This window comes from Callionymus lyra, chromosome 5 (genome assembly GCF_982586985.1).
Source record: "Callionymus lyra chromosome 5, fCalLyr1.hap1.1, whole genome shotgun sequence".
Taxonomy (NCBI): Eukaryota; Metazoa; Chordata; class Actinopteri; order Syngnathiformes; family Callionymidae; genus Callionymus; species Callionymus lyra.
Window position 1 is genome coordinate 30,100,898 of NC_141822.1, and position 13,589 is coordinate 30,114,486.

General features: G+C 40.5%; 2 protein-coding genes across 3 annotated transcripts; both read left to right on the top strand.

Moving 5' to 3' along the window:
• The first annotated feature begins 395 nt into the window (after nucleotides 1-395).
• LOC148080253 (CD59 glycoprotein-like) lies at nucleotides 396-2,300 on the top strand. Its single transcript, XM_087792621.1, has 4 exons — nucleotides 396-540; nucleotides 604-705; nucleotides 1,494-1,567; nucleotides 1,974-2,300. Exons 1-4 carry the CDS (start codon nucleotides 492-494, stop codon nucleotides 2,091-2,093), a joined length of 345 nt encoding a protein of 114 aa, XP_087648747.1. The 5' UTR covers nucleotides 396-491; the 3' UTR covers nucleotides 2,094-2,300.
• Nucleotides 2,301-5,219: 2,919 nt separating this feature from the next.
• Nucleotides 5,220-10,237, top strand: LOC148080254 (melanophilin-like). Of its 2 annotated transcripts, XM_087792622.1 has the most exons (15): nucleotides 5,220-5,334; nucleotides 5,847-6,068; nucleotides 6,192-6,304; nucleotides 6,381-6,425; nucleotides 6,492-6,550; nucleotides 6,617-6,706; nucleotides 6,770-6,869; nucleotides 7,933-8,114; nucleotides 8,182-8,259; nucleotides 8,336-8,563; nucleotides 8,813-8,983; nucleotides 9,275-9,436; nucleotides 9,506-9,562; nucleotides 9,712-9,754; nucleotides 9,829-10,237. In XM_087792622.1, the coding sequence occupies exons 1-15, from the start codon at nucleotides 5,225-5,227 to the stop codon at nucleotides 9,864-9,866; spliced, it is 1,698 nt and encodes a 565-aa protein (XP_087648748.1). In that variant the 5' UTR covers nucleotides 5,220-5,224; the 3' UTR covers nucleotides 9,867-10,237. The 2 variants fall into 2 exon arrangements, with proteins under 2 accessions (XP_087648748.1, XP_087648749.1); XM_087792623.1 differs by lacking the exon at nucleotides 8,813-8,983.
• Nucleotides 10,238-13,589: the final 3,352 nt, after the last annotated feature.

The following is a 13,589-nucleotide window of genomic DNA, read 5'->3' on the forward strand; positions in this document are numbered from 1 at the left end:
AGAGATTCAATATCAGTGCTACACACAGACCCTCACACCTACATAAAAACGAAAAAAACAGGTAGCAACAACAGCCAAAGTTTTTTTTTTTTTTTTTTTCTGACCTGGATTTAGTCATACCTGGTACAAATATTTGGATGTTCTGTCACTAGCCCGTCCCAGTGTTTAGATGGTCCGAGCCTCAACCTTTGACACACTCCTCTCATTGTCTCCACTTACACTGTTGGGTTTGTCCGTTTGTGCCACCTTTGTTGTTGGACAATGTCATCATTGGTCACTGAGGTCACCACAGTGCTGCTCTGAGCCGGCTCCAACAGAGCCCACTGAGAGTGTGTGGGCTCCTGTTCAGGGGGGGCGGAGCCACTTAGGGTCCCTGTCAGTCATCATCCTCAGTTGACCACAGTGTCATTGTAGCAGCTGCCGGGTGAGGACTCAAACACACTCGTTGACCTTTGACCTCTCTCGGACTTCAAAGTTGGAGATTTGTCGCAATGAAAGGATTCTTTGGCATTATGCTGATCTGCGCTCTGGTTGGACAGAGTAAGTGTGTGTATGTGTGAGTCTGTGTGTGCAGATATATTGACTTGTGTGTACATGTTGTAGGTGTATCAATCAGGTGCTACAGTTGTAAAGATTACACCGCAAGTTGCTCCAAACAGCGAGACTGCAGTTACGATGACGCCTGCCTGACGCTTTATGAACGAGGTAACACACACACACACACACACACATGCACAACAACATCAATGATTCTGGACATTCACTCACAAACTAACGAGTGACTCCTAAAGTGAAAACATACTTATGGTGATTAAATGTGGATAACTGGCAACGACAAACATGATGTTAAATGATGTGATGATGTTCATTTTTGATGTTCAACTTTCAAACGCATCAGTGTTAAGTTTAAAAGATATGTTTGTAATAACATAACTGTGAAACGAAGAGAAAAAAGGTTTCCCACCAATCACAATGAGCGAGGAAATCTTGCTTTGAACAGGCAGAAATTTCGAACAGAACCAGACTATGAGACGTGGAAGTTCTTAGAAAAGAGATGAGGCACGAGGGTGAAGAAGTCTACAGGCAATGAGACCAGATGCAGGAAAGAGAGGCTCAGTGTTTAAAGAACTCCTCCAGGAATCTTAACCTTGACTAAAAAGATGGTCCGAGTCAGTCCTCACTGTAGGGCTTTTGTCAAAGAGGAGAGTCTTAAGATTAACATAGAGAGGTTGTCTGCCTTCAGGACTAAGGCTGATAATTGGTTCCACAGCAGAGGCTTGATCATTGAACGAGTCCATATCATATACTCAATGATAGACAGTTGCACCTCTCTTGGATTGGATTGAATCATCAACTCTAGGATTCCAAGTTATTGTCCTTTGAATGTCCATCTCTGCTGCTATATTTGACTGACAAAAGACTATGTTGTCTTGATGTCCAATATGTTGCACGGAACATAAATGGAATAAAACTTCTAACCTTATGTTTTGCAGGAGGAATGACTTATCGCCAGTGTCTGAAATATTCCGACTGCGAGTACAACCGACTGGGACAGATGTTTCCTCAGGTAATTGATTTTAAATAAGTAACAGAAATTATATATTTAATAGTTAACAATGATGACAGAAATATAATACAAAGTCAAAAGTAAACATGAAAAGACTGAGACAGTGCATACCTCTGCCAAGGAGTTCAAATCAATGAAACAACTTCCATGAGAATTTTGTTGTATCAAGTATTTTAACACTAGGCCACAGAGAATTTTAGCTAGGAAAACACGTACTATCCATCAACTACAACACGTGTTGTCTCTGAAGTCACGTGGAATTGAAAAAAGGTTACATTTTTTTTGTGATTCAACACTGTGTTATATAGTATTTAATTTCGCTGACAGTCCAATAAATGCAGACAAAAACATAATCTCCTTGCCGGATGTAATTAATTTTGTCATCTGATTCCAAATGTTTTTTTAGGTCTCCAGTTTTTCGTTCAAGTGTTGCAACTCTGACTTGTGTAACTCGGCCACATCGACGGCAGCAAGCCCTCTGATTGGTCTCCTCGTCTCTCTGCTGGCAACATGGATGATCCGCTGAGTCAGCTGCTTCGCCTAATTGATTACTGATCAGAAAATAATTGATCTTCAACTCCCATGATGCTCTCTGATGGATAGGCCTGTCACATTCAGTAATAATAAATCATAGTTTGGCACATTAATGTTAATGCGCTGTTGGCACAAATACACATTTATAATCTGTGTAACATCCATCTGATTACAAGTTAATAAAAGTATATTAAATCTTTGTTCTGTTTCTTTTTCAAAATGAATTTATTAGCAGGATGGTGTGGCTGAAGTACAACTGCATAAAATATTATAAAATGTTTTAAAAACATAATATAAATTAAATATAAATTAAAAAATTAAAAGTAAATCAATAATATTAATGAGAAGAAAGATGATTATCAAACAATAAAAAGAATAATCAAACACAACTGCTGACTTTCACACACCTGCACTATTTCTAAATAAATATTCACATTCGTGGAAACGGAAACATAAGCCGATATATATACAGAAACGAAAAATACAATTTCAAGCCAAAGGTTTGGTTTCAATTGTGTGTTCTTCTCTATAATCATTATGTCCATAGATGGTTCCCAAATTCTATGAAATTCCTTCTCATTTCCCTTAAAAATATTTGTTGGTTTCTTAAAAAAAATCAACATTTCAATAATAACATCCTCCACATGTCCATGGGTTGAGGGTTTAAACTCCCCCAGCAACTACTTTGAATGAGGCCAAAGTCCAAAAACGTCCTCCTTCCTTCCTTTTTAGTTGCAAAATTGTCTGGGTAAATACCAAATAATCAAAGTTTTGCATGTGCAGGAACATTGGCGTTAAAAAGATTACGTTAGTAAGTAAGTAAGTAAGTAAGTAAGTAAGTAAAGGTTATTTGTAAAGCACCTTTCTAGACCAGGGTCACAAAGCGCTTTAACAATCAAAAACAATACAGTTAAAATATATACTTGGAAGGCCAAGACACACAAGACAAACACAGATTAGAGAAGGTTTAAATCACATCAATCAATTAGAACAAAAATTAAAGGTTGAGAAATAAGCAGTGTACCAGCATGAAATGTATTTTCTGAGTTGATAGTTTCCTCTCTTAGTTACATAATATTTCAAAATAATCACCTTCAGACATTTGTCATTGAGTGGTCTCCCAGTAAAGTACATCCAATACTTTGTGAGACAAACCTTAATCAGGATCTGATATTTGAAGTCTGAAGTTCGCTTGAGTTCAGGTGAGGGCAGACTGGATCTTTTTCTTGACACGGTTTGCTCAACATGTCCCTTTTGGAAAAGAACAGCGGCTTCTTAACAATCACTAATGTAGTCTGCAGATCAGTTTAGTGCTGGGAAGCGAGATAAAGGATTCAGGGAGCTAAAACTAAATACAAGTATTTTTTTTAGAAAAATGTCTTAAGATATTTAAAGACAAAAATGCTTGTAAACCGTGAAATAATCTGCCACTTGGGAGAGAAAACAAGTTTGTTTAGTTGTTGTATTAAGTAATTCTTGTTTTTACATTTTCAAGAAAATGTTTTTTACCCCATTGACGGAATTTCTTTCTCCAACTATAAGTAAGTAAGTAAGTAATAGTTATTTGTAAAGTGCCTTCTAGACCAGGGTCACACCTGTAATTTATTTTACATTTTCATATCTTAAATTAAGACCCTTCAGGACTTGTCAAGCAAATCTAGCTCATCATTAAATCAAATAAGACCACTTTTACTTAAAATGAGACATAAACACTTGTTGAGATTTCAGTGCAGGGTGGGTGGAAAGGACCAACCCTGATAAGGAAAGGGGGCAGTGTGATACACCGCAAACAAAATCCCTCTTCAGAAATACTTACTCTGTGATGAACTGTGATGGATGAACCTTCAGCCACATTCTAATCAGCACCAGAAATACATGATAGTTCAGGTGGACTTCAGCAGCAACGAGCCTCTAAAAATGCGTTTGGTTTCTCCTTCAATAGCTACACTAATGACTCGCAATTAACCCCCTTCTTTCTCACAAACCCACATCCTAGTAAAACTAACTCTCTGTGGTTGGTAAAGGCATCACATGATCCATAAAAAAAGATGACAAATCAAATACCTCAGATGCTTGTTTCAGTTAACAATTCAGGGATTTGTTCTTCTCCAGCACAGCCCACTAATGCCAGATGATACAGATCAGAACAATGTCGCGGTAGTTTGACTGGACCTTTAACTGTCATGTGGTTCTTGGTATGCACTCCCAGATGAAATACTTAATGTAATGATATCTTAATAAGTCATCACAGCATGAGTGAGGGTACAAATAGTTTCCTTATGGTGCTCATGGGATCTTCTTGATGTGAACTCTTAGAATAAATTGAACAAGATAAATGAATACATTTTAGGTAGGAAGTTTTTCAACGTTTTATATATATAGAATAACTTATATTAATAACAGCAATAACAAAGATAATGAGTTTTTTTTTCTGGTATATGCATCATTATAAATAAATAAATAAAGTAAGTAAGTAAGTAATTTTTATTTGTATAGCGCTTTTCCAGACCAGGGTCACAAAGCGCTTAAACAATCAAAACAATATTCAATATGTGACGTTCTTTAAAAAAAAGTTACTGTTTTATGAGGATTATTTTTAGAGTGAGCTTGTGGATTCTGGTGGGTGTGGTCATGTGATGATGAAAATGATGCGCGGAGGGTGTGGTCATGCGGTCATATGATGAGCTGATAGACTCAGTCATCTCCAGTGGATCAATGAGTCAGCAGCTCCTGACAACTTTGGTGAGTCCAGACTTGAATTATTGATCTTTGATTTTCTTTGACACAATTGACCTCTCTGTTTTCATTAATAGACATTTGCCTTTTGTATTAGAATGTTGGCTGATTATGACCTGTATAAAACTAGTTAAAATGACCTTTTTATTTCTTCTGCTTTGTGAACTTATTTATTGTATGATTATTTAAGATAAGTGACTAAATGTGGATAAAGAAAAACAGAAATATTATTTAGAAAAAAAACCTCAAAGTAGATTTTTAATAGTTAAATATATTTTTTATTAGTCACATTATCAATATTTTTAATGTCAGGTTGGTTGATGTTATGTGATGTCAGTGGCAACATTTAGTCTATTCATATTTGTCTTGATAGAGGGTGACATCATCATGGAGCGAAAATTGGACCTTTCTCGTTTGTCCGACGAAGAAGCCAAGCATGTGTGGGAAGTTATCCAGCGAGACTTCAACCTGCGCAAGAAGGAGGAGGAGCGACTTGGGTACATCTCGAACATTAACCTTCTATCTGATCACCTAATAACCTTATCTAACCATCTCTAACACTTCATGACCCATTTGTTCCCACCAAGTCTTGTTAAGGCATTGCTTGAGAGTGGTCAAAAAGGTATACGGCTGAATTTGTGCTGTGTCAACACTTCCTGGGATAATTTTACTCTACATTACTGTGGAAATAAAGAAAGCACCAGGCTCTGTAGTCTGGTGTTTTCTTGTTTAAATGTTCCCATTAGTCTCGCGGGAATGCAAGCGTGAAAGCTGCAGTGATTCTTAATCACGTTGAAGTCATACGGGCGAACAAACAGGATGGAAAACAAAGATGCCTTCTGTTCCTGTCAACAGCACCCAGAGGCCCCCAAGGAAGGGACACTAACACACTGAGACATGCAGGGAAATATACAATTTGACTTGTGAATAAGAATAAAACAGATAATCATCCACACAAAAGAGCTGCTGTAATGATTAGGTTATGACATGATTGTGTTGTGATCGACAGCGATCTGAAGACAAAGATTGAGAAGGAGGACAAAAAGGGGGAACTGCTCGGTAACCCGAGTAAACTTGCCGACTCCCTTTGCATCCGCTGCCTGCAGCCATTTAAGTTCCTGGTGAACAGCAAGCGTCAGTGCTTGGACTGTCATATGTTCACCTGCAAGTCCTGCAGCCGCTACAATAAAAAGGAGCATGGATGGGTGTGCGACAACTGCCGCATGACCAGGTGAGTCACATGACGCGGAGAACAAAACACAATGTGTGAGAGTTATATATCAGACCTCTGATTGGCTCGTCACATGGTCATGTGTACATATAAGGTAAGTAATGTGACTGTTGACATCTGCAGAGTCCTGAAGGTCGGCACTGTGGGCTGGTACCATGACAATGTCCGCAACAGGTTTAAGCGCTTCGGGAGCGCCAAAGTGATGAGGTCATTGTACAAGAGGCTGAACGGAGACAGTAAGTGGGCGTGTCCTCACACCTGGACGCACCTGTGTGTACCTGGTCTAATGGTTGCAACTCTGTGATTGGTCAGGTGGTCGCGATGACGACACTCAGAGCATGCCGGACGTCCGTGGCAGTAAGATACACACAGACACACACACGCAGACACACAAATGTGTGTAATGAAATACCTGTTTTGTAGACATGTACAATGGCTTCGACGATGATCAAGGAGAGACGGAGGTTCAGCGATACAAGGCGGTCAGTGAGGACTTCATGAATTCACTTCATAATCGATGATGATGACAATGAATAAGTATTTTTCAGATGCGGAAAAACAAGCGACTGCTGTCGGTGCACCCAATGGACTTTGACTCGGAAGAATACCTGCCCTACTCTCGCCGCCCCTCCATCCAAGTAACACGTCTATCACCATTGCGACAAACTTAAACACTTACACCTGGGTGTCATGTTCTTCAGCAGATACCAGAGGACCGGGGTTATCGCCATGACGATTATGATATGTACTATCAACGAGGAAACCGGAGGAAGAGTATTGATCGTTATGCGATGCGACCTGGTAGATATGTGATGGCAGACACACACACAAGCATTATACATGCCAACATGGATTTAAATTATCGTAACTTTATGAACTTCAAAGTATTTGCTTAGATATACCCGGGCTTACCTGTGAATTTAATTGAAAATGTATCTTCTTGAGTTTTCATGGGGGTTTTCAGCTCCCTTGTGCCCTGTTTCCCTTTGACTGGATTAAGTTGTCCTCTCCCCTATCGCCCCTATAACTGAGAGGTCAGCAGTCTACATGCTAAGTTTCTTACAATTTTGTGGAGCATAAGTCTATAAGACATCAGGATCAGGCAAACTCACAAACACACTCACTATTTTATTTATATTGACAATGTGTCAACCAATATCTGGATGGCTAACTATAGCTATTACTTGTTGCTAATTATTACTTGTTGCGTACTCTAGCTATAACCTGTTGCAAACGCTAAGCTATCGCTTGTTGCTAATTATCACTTGTTGCTATCTCTAGCTATAACCTGTTGCAAACGCTAAACTACCACTTGTTGCTAATTATTACTTCTTGCTAACTTAAGCTAAAACTGGTTAGCAATGCTAAGCTATCACTTGTTGCTTACTATCACTTTTTGCTAACACTAGCCATCACTTGATGCTAATTCTAAGTATCACTTGAATCACTAAGCTTTCATTTGTTGCTATCCGGTGTTTCTAACTTTAAGCTATCAGTCGTGGATCACCTTAGCTGTTATTCATCATTTTTGGCTAATTCTAGCAATTTATCAGTTTTGCTAAGCACCAGCTAACAGCACTTAGCTGCTCTTTAGAAGCGGAAAAGTATGTTCTTTGCCTAAAAATCAGAGGGCCTCTGCAACTGTCTAGGCCAGATTTGTAAAGCAGATGGCTACTAAGAAGAGACAGCTTTTTAATTTGTTTACTTTTTCAAAAAAGCTTGCTAAATTTCTTCACATTTTTAGCTTTATTATGTTGTTCCGTTTAGGCAGTTTATTCAGGGTAATTCAATGATGTTTCTAAAGGCCTTTGTTGTTGCTGCTCTTCACACTCTTCCAAGTTATCATTTTCACTTTCCTCCACAGATGAATTTGAGCCGCGGTTTTCTTCCTCTCGCTCAAAGATAAGCTCGGCCGCTCGCCAGTACGTGGACACGTCTGATGAGGAAGACTACCCCAGGTACCCGCCGATGTACTCGCTGCCGCCAACAAATCGCCGTCGCAACAGTCGAGCCTCTTCCCAGGAGAACCTTGTTCAAGCCCCGCCCGTGAGCTCACTGATCGGTCAGTCGACTGTTTGCTGCCGAGCCAGAATTAAAGTGATGCTTGTTGCAGATTAACGACCTTAGCAAGAGAATGACGGCCATCGAGAGTTTGCTCAATCGCCTGGAGGAGAAAATGTCGCCTGAGGAGGTGAGACGATGAAACCAATCACGAACTGTGGTCTGTAATAACCTCTTGTAGTCATAGTGCCATTCTGGTTCTAAAGATAGAAGCTCAGGGTGGTCCTAGCGAGGAGGAGAAGCTGCGCAGGAAGCTCAGTGAGCTTGCCGGAAACCTGAGTGACAAGAACTTCTCTTCGGATGATGAGGGCGGGAAGAAGAACTCTTCTTTGGGAGCCGGACTCAGCCGAGGTCTAAGTGGTCTTAACCTTGACTCCCAGAAGGACAAGGGACTGAGCTCTTCCAGCGATGAGATGCCCACCGAGGCCCAAAAGGTACGTTGTTTATGATACGTAACCCAGCTAAGAGCCCCTCTAGAGTGATGGATTTGAGTCTACAGTCAGACTTCGTTCTTTCCTTGCGAATAACGTAGAGACTATCTTGTAGTTCTCTGGGTCACTTTTGCGTTCAAGTATTTCGAGACAAAATTCCTGGGGTGAAACAGTGGCCTTCTGAGGTTATGGGCGAGTCAGGTGGATGTGGCCGTGGGCCGCACTAATCCTTGTTCTCCGATTGGCTTCCAGAGATCAACGGCCGGTGCCCTCTGTGACCTCACCACTGAGGTACTCAGAACCATTAACGCCACAGAAAACGCAATGGTCGGGTTTGGGTTTTCTCAGCCTTCCGACCGACCTGTTGTCGTAGCAACCGATGTTAAGCAAGCCGACGATGCATTCAGGGAGCTTGAGGAGAATGTAAGAATCCCTTTTGTGTTGTTTGCCTTTTAAGGATTATATAACCTGTGTACATCTGATGTGGTCCCAGTTTTTGTTGACAAGTCGACAGTTTAAGATTCAACCAAGAGGGCGGAACATTGTTGTTGTTAGTGCCGGGCTTGTGTTACGGAGAAGTGGAAAACCAGTTGACGTTTTTGTGTTTAAGTGAAACCTGAAGGGTCAATTGTTGATGACAGATGGTGTGTGTTGATTATATATTTGGGTATATGCAGCTGACACCCTGGGGTGTCTATGTTTCTGCAATCGTAGGTGTACATGGCTGCGGGACAGTCTTACGAACTGGAGAGCAAACTTCGGCGTTTGGAACAGAACGCCAAAGACCGGTTTGTGGGGACCCCAGACTCCGAGCTGTCGGAACTGGAGGATGTGGTGGCACTGACCGCCGCCAAGGTCCAAAGTGCTGATGGCGAGGTGGGTGTCGCTTGACCTTCACTGACCTGTTCAGCAGAGGGCGCTATTTTCATTGTCCCTGTTCTGCAGGTGTCAGACATTGAAAGTAAGATCGCAGCTCTCAGTGGCAGCAGGACCAAGAAAAAGGTCTGATCTTACTATCACAGTTTTGAATAGTCCCTTTGAGTCGTTACGTTTTTATTGTGGCTGAAGTATTACCATAGTGTTGTAGGGGAACGTAATGGATGGTTTCAAAAGATATATGAAAGAAAAGAAACATTGTTTTTTTCATTCAGGCATCTGGATCTCACCAGAAGATAAAGTCTCAAGACTTTTCGAGTAAGAAAGATTTTTTTGTTCCAAATTAATTTCTAACCTGAACGTGATTTAAATGAGTTGGTTTTTTTTGTCAGAGGGCACAAACGGAGGCATGTGGAAGGCTCACAACTGAAGCCCACGTGGAAAAGATCGGAGACATCGTGTTTTTAGAAGAATTTAACATTTTAAAAGGAGAAGAAATAAAACATAATCATGTTATTATGATCTTAGAGTTGTGATCATTTAAAAGAAATTAAACACTGAAAGAAATTAATGTAGGTACGAGGTTCTTAGAAAAAAAGAATACTTTATATATATCCAAACAAAAATCTGACTCTGTTTTGAAGATTTATGATGGGGCAGACAAAGATAATCAACAATCATGTCTGTTTTCCAAACAACTAAAAAGATTGAAATGTATTGTGTTATGACATATTCAATTATGTTAATGAAAAACATGTATTTCAATAATTTGATGAATTACCTTCGACTATTTGATTTCAATAAATTGTCAAATTATGAACCTCATATATTTTACTGAATTTACCAGTGTAGATAACAAACAGACAAAACTACAAAAACACAAGTAGTCATTAAGTCAAATATATATACAGTATATATTAAAGAAAAGTGATTTCTAAACTCATGATGTAACCTGGAGACTGTAATGGTTATTTCTTCAGGACAATTGATTAAATAAAGTCATTTTCAAAATCATGATTTTGGTGTCATTTATGGTGTCATTCTACTGTTTTATCATCCTGCTTTTACAGTTGCACACGCGAGCCATACTAATGGACTTCATGTTCCTATTTAGTTATCATTAAATATGAAGCACTGTGATATAATAACATGGGTTCCTGTCAATGAAGTGGGATTCACTTTGAATCCTGTGTAAACTCATTGGAGCGTAATCTTGTAAACATGTAGAAAAGTGGGTAAACAAAAGTATTCTATTGGTGTCTACATCATGGAAGCACCTCTTTGACTCTCGAATGTTATGTAGCTCACAGAGCTCACACCTACTAATGCTGCTGCTGCAACTTAGTTTTGCCATTTTCTTTGAATCAGAAACATCGAAATCCTGCAGCCATGCTTTAACACTTGCTACCATTCAAACTGGTCATTCTTGATTTATAATAGTCGGACATTTTTATACACGTGTGAGACGAGTGAAAATCAAGTTACAGAAACATGCAAAAAGTTAAGTTTCACCTTTGAGTGTTGAAGTCTTTAAGACAAGATAAAGTCATCACCAGATTAGATTGGTCTCTGATTGGTTCTTATCTCTGAGCCCATTTCCTCCTCATAGTCTAGCCATGTGACCGCAGAATGACAATAGACAGTTGTACTTTCCCCCTCTTTGTCCGTTTCACCGACAAACAACTAAAGCAGGGTTGGCAATAACATTCCCTAAGAAAAAACATATATATCAATGAATGTTTGATCAGTTTTCTAGCATCATACCGACCTCACAAGGACCACATATATAAAGGCGAAGGAACAAATGTGGCTGCAGGGCTGAACTTTCCTCCGATACCTACTTTTAGAAAGACATTCCTAATCTTGTTTTGAAGGAAGGGGGTTGGACAACAACCTGAGAGGTGTGATTGGGTTGGGGGGGTGGGGGTCAAAGGTCATTCGGAAGGAACAGAGGGTTTCAATCACTGGTCATCATTCAGACTGAGGTGAGTTTTGAATCTTTTTCTCACAACAAACTTTTAATAACACAGCAATATCATTGGTTTTCTCAACATCAGCCTTTTTAAAAAAAATCTTATTTGACATAATTCTGTTCAACACCATCAACATCTGCATGTTTTTTAAGTGTATGTTCTTGAGTTTGTTTTTTTCTCACTATAATATGACTACTTAGTATCTTTATAACCTGAGTTGTATTATGATTTATAATTGGCATGATCACAAACACCGTTATAATACCTCACAACTTATTTTTACTTCACATTTGTTTTTAAGGTAGAATTCCCCTCACGTAATTGATTACAGTGTAATAGTCTAGCTTGGTATCATGAATCCTCACACTATAACTTGAACAGGAAGACCAACAGTGCTGTAACTTGTCACACAGCTTAGTGCTCGGAGGAACCAGCAAGATGTCATCAGTCCAAGAACTGAAGGTAAAATAATATCAACTTGTCTTCAAGAGTGTTTTGAAATCACAAGTTAACTACTGAGGAGTTTGCAGGAGTCCTTGTTGGAGGCAGACGAAAATTATCAGAGGGTGGTGGAGTTGAATACTCATCTGAAAAAAGACAAATCGGTCCTGATGTACCAGCTGGACACACTCAGAGAGGAGCTCGGTGAGCTGGAGGAGGAGCTCTGGGAGACAAAGAGGAGTTCTGGAGAACAAAATAAGGTCAGAGGTGAAGACTGAACCTCACTTTAATAAGTTACATGAACCATTTTTCCAGATGAGTTACTCTAGGAAGACTGAATTAACACGTGTGCCTCAGTTTCAGCTTGAAGAAATACAAAGACTCTCAGATGAACTAAAGGTTTGTGCTTCCTAATGACTTCCATTTTTAGATCTAAAGTCCTACATTTATAATCTGGTGACTTCTCTCACAGACGATGTGTTTCCCCAGGAGAGACAAGACCCGTGCAACAATGAAGACTTGACACTCGACAAAGGGACAGATCATGTCCTCGTTGACTCCTACACTGAACCAGCGGAGACTCCTGAGCTGAAAGAAGGCAGAAAGCGTAGTGCGTCTAATCCTGGTACTACAACAACTCTCCTGTCACTCAGCCTTGCCACGTCCCTTAAAACTAGCTTGCTTGAACTGTCACCTGTTTACCACTCTAACTTCAATTGCCTTCTTTAATGCTCAGGAGTTCGAACAAAAAGAACGGGTCGGAATCGCTGTCGGACCTTCAGACGCTCTCAGTCGATGAGGCTGGTCGTTGGCAGCAGCAGACATCAACACGTGGTGGTTCCAGTGAGAAAGAAATCCCCACAGTCTTCCGCCTCTGAAGTCCACCTCCAGAGCCCCATTACAGGCCATTCAGTGGCAACAACTTTGGACCAGGTTATCACACAAGAACACGCGGCTGCTTCTTCAGCTAGGAGGTCCAGACTTCGCCCACCCCGGCCAGCTTGTGACATCATCCTGGATGCTGCAGGAAAACTTTTGATGACTCCACTTAATGAAAGAGCGAACACGAGCTGCTTCTTGCTGTCACACCTGACCCAGAATGCCGAACATGCAGATGCAGGATCTTTTCCTGGACTAATCAATGGACCTGAGCCACAAGTAGGACCAGGAAGCAGTCCAGAGCCCGAGGCAGACCTGGAACTTCAACCTAAGTCAGAACCCGATACATCCAAAGCAACAAGACCTAAGGAAAGGAAAGATCCACAGGAGGGAGCTCAACCGGAGCCGGTGTTGGGTCTGGTTCAAAAGGACTATATTCGAGCCACATGGGATTTCGGAGACTCTTGGAGGTCTCGGCTTATTTTCCACGAGTTCCACTTCGCTGAACCTACAAAGTCCAGAAACCAGGGGACGAGATACAGAGAGGCACAGCTCAAACAGAAAAAGAGACAACGTAATAAAACATCAAGTTTGATGGTTAAAAAGATGTTTGAAAAAACCGCTGAAGAAATTCTAGCCATGACCATCTCAGACATTGAGGAAGGTAAGGTTCCTGCAAGCCCACGACTCCTTAAGCAACAACGACGGTCTTCCTCGAAACACAAATCCAAGAGACTGGACTCACAATTCCCAGAAATTTCAGGAAGAGTGATCCAGGAGGTCGGACAGGAAGCCCAAGAAGCAGAAGGCCAGGCTGCTGAAAGGACTGTGTTGCCAATGGTCCAGGAAGAGGAACCTAA